Source organism: Saccostrea cucullata, unplaced genomic scaffold (genome assembly GCF_032062105.1).
Source record: "Saccostrea cucullata isolate Sc308-1 unplaced genomic scaffold, CSIRO_AGI_Scuc_v1 ctg6518, whole genome shotgun sequence".
Taxonomy (NCBI): domain Eukaryota; kingdom Metazoa; phylum Mollusca; class Bivalvia; order Ostreida; family Ostreidae; genus Saccostrea; species Saccostrea cuccullata.
The window spans coordinates 10,807-13,417 of record NW_026928714.1 but is presented as its reverse complement, the minus strand read 5'-3'; the positions used below and the strand labels follow the sequence as shown (position 1 = coordinate 13,417).

The following is a 2,611-nucleotide window of genomic DNA, read 5'->3' as shown; positions in this document are numbered from 1 at the left end:
AAAAGAAAACGTCCTTTAGATGTGTTTGACTGAGAGAGTATAAATAGACCAGTCCAGTGAACAGAAGGTTCATTTGTGAAAACTTAATCCTAGTAGACACATCATGTTACAGCCCGATTCCTGTGCGTGTGGGATGAACAATTTACAATTGTTTGAAGTCCCTCCGACTAATATTGCTTTAGAAGACTCAAAATGGGAAGAATATTACCCCATTTCCAGTACTTTAGATTCGGAGACCACTCCCATCGAATTTGAAATTAAAGGACAAGGAGATCACTATCTGGATTTATCTCAAACTTATCTTCAAATGGTATGTAAATTTACCAAAGACGATGGAAGTAATCTGACTGGGGCTAACAGCACTTCGAGTCCAGTGAATAATATCTTACATTCCATGTTTACGGAAATCGATGTCTGTCTGAATGGAAAAAAAGTGACTCCGGGGACGGATACCTATCCTTACAAAGCTTATCTGGAGAAATTATTGTCTTACCAACCCAGAACTTTAAAGACACAGATGAGAGCCTGTAGTCTGTGGGAAAAAGATACAGCAGGACACATGGACGAAGTGGGGTTAGATGACCTTGGTGTAGCTCAAAATAAGACCTTTAATGTAACTCCGGCTGTAAGTAGTGGTCCTGACACGGTGACCATTAACGAACCCATCCTCACAGAGTTACCGGCCAATTCTAAAAACGAAGGATTCCGAAAAAGACACCAAGCCATCGATGGGAGTAAGAAAATCATCTTGCTGGATCGTTTACATCTGGATTTGTTTCAACAAGATCGATTTCTGCCCAATGGAGTGGACGTCCGTTTGAGATTTAATCGAGCTAGACCCGCTTTCTACATGATGATCAAAGGAGGAAGTACAGGAAAAGTGAAAATATTGAGTATGGTCTTGTGGATGAGTCAAACCCACAGCAGTCATGATGAATGCCATTAATCAAAGTTTGAACACCCACAGAGCCAAATATCCCTTGAGAAGAGTGGAAGTGAAAACCTTTACCATCCCCACAGGAACTCAGTCTAAGATTACGGATCATCTGTTTCAAGGCCAGATGCCTAAACGTCTCATTTTAGGCTTTGTGGAGAATGCGGCCTTTAACGGAGATCAAACTAAAAATCCCTTTCATTTGCAAAACTTTGGGATCAAGAAATTAGATGTCAGTATCAACGGAGAGACCATGAGTACTCGTTGTTTTGAGCCTAATTTCAACGACAATTTATATCTGAGATCTTATCTCAGTCTGTATCAAGCCCTGGGAAAATTAGGAGAAGATTGGGATACGGACATTACCCTAGAAGAGTATAAAAGCGGATACACTCTGTGGGGCTGGGATTTCACTAAAGATCAAGAGGCGCAATCGGATAAATTCCACATCATAGAAACAGGAAATCTGAGAGTGGAAGTGCAGTTTACCAACAATACGGCTACCACCATAAATTGTGTGGTGTATGCAGAATTCGATAACCTATTAGAAATTAACAAACAGAGAGAAGTGAGTATTGATTACTAATGGATACGGGACAATTAAGAGAAGTCTTATCCAGAGAATTCAAGAGTTCTTTTGGGGGCGTATATCCTGTAGATTTATTACCGGATCAATTAAGACCTGGAGAAAAAGCCATCGTCGTGAATACGGATCCTCAAGATCGACCTGGAGATCATTGGGTGTGTCTGTATGTGAGCAATCCCGTGGTGGAATATTTCGATTCTTATGGATTTCCTCCCTTACAAAAAGAAATTCAAGACTTTATCCAGCGTCATGCTCACCATTGGATTTATAATCCGTATCGCTATCAAGACTGGACTACCGATGTGTGTGGACAATATTGCGTGTATTATTTACATAAAGAGACAAGAAAAGAAAGAGAGCCGACGAGTGGTTATTCCCCTTTGACCAGAGTACGGATTTACAAAGGGATAAATACGTGGCTGATTGGTTTAAAAACACTTATCATAAATTACCTACGGGTCATGGACAAAAGTGTCAATGTTTTTATCAAAATGTATTGTAATTGATTGTTGTTTGTTGTTAATAAAGAATGAAAAAAAAATCTATGTGTTATAGTTCTGTATACATAAAGAGTGCAGCTAGTGAGCTCATGAATGAGCGAGATGACGTCACAATGGGGAGAATGGCTGCGTCAATGTCGTTAACAAAACGTAGCTGGGGAAAATGTAGGAAACAACAAAACGTAGGTAATACATATATTTTTGCACACGACCCTTATCTTCCAAGGGGGTATAAAAACAACGTGTCAAAGACGATCCTCATCAGTCGGGTATTCCGTTTGCTCGTTGCATTTGGTGTTTATCTTTTCCTCCAATTTAGTCAATTTGACTTCCATTATGTTGTTGTTGTTCTATAAAAACAGAGGTGATTTAAAAAACAATCATTACATCATGAGTCTTCTGGAGATACAGGGTGATTTACTCAACTGTGAGGTTGAAGCCATTGTTCATCAATGTAATTGTTTGACTGTAAAAGCTCATGGTTTGAGTCAAAGTCTGGGGGAAAAATTCCCCCAAGCGAATGTGTATGCCACCCGCAGACCTCTAGGGACTAGAAATTTAGCTTTAGAAGAAGATAGAGGAATTCCAGGA

At 39.7% G+C, this 2,611-nt stretch overlaps 1 protein-coding gene across 1 annotated transcript; it reads left to right on the top strand.

Moving 5' to 3' along the window:
• Positions 1-1,061: 1,061 nt before the first annotated feature.
• On the top strand, positions 1,062-1,520 carry LOC134278526 (uncharacterized protein F54H12.2-like). The gene has a single exon (XM_062760836.1). It carries the CDS (start codon positions 1,062-1,064, stop codon positions 1,518-1,520), a length of 459 nt encoding a protein of 152 aa, XP_062616820.1.
• Positions 1,521-2,611: the final 1,091 nt, after the last annotated feature.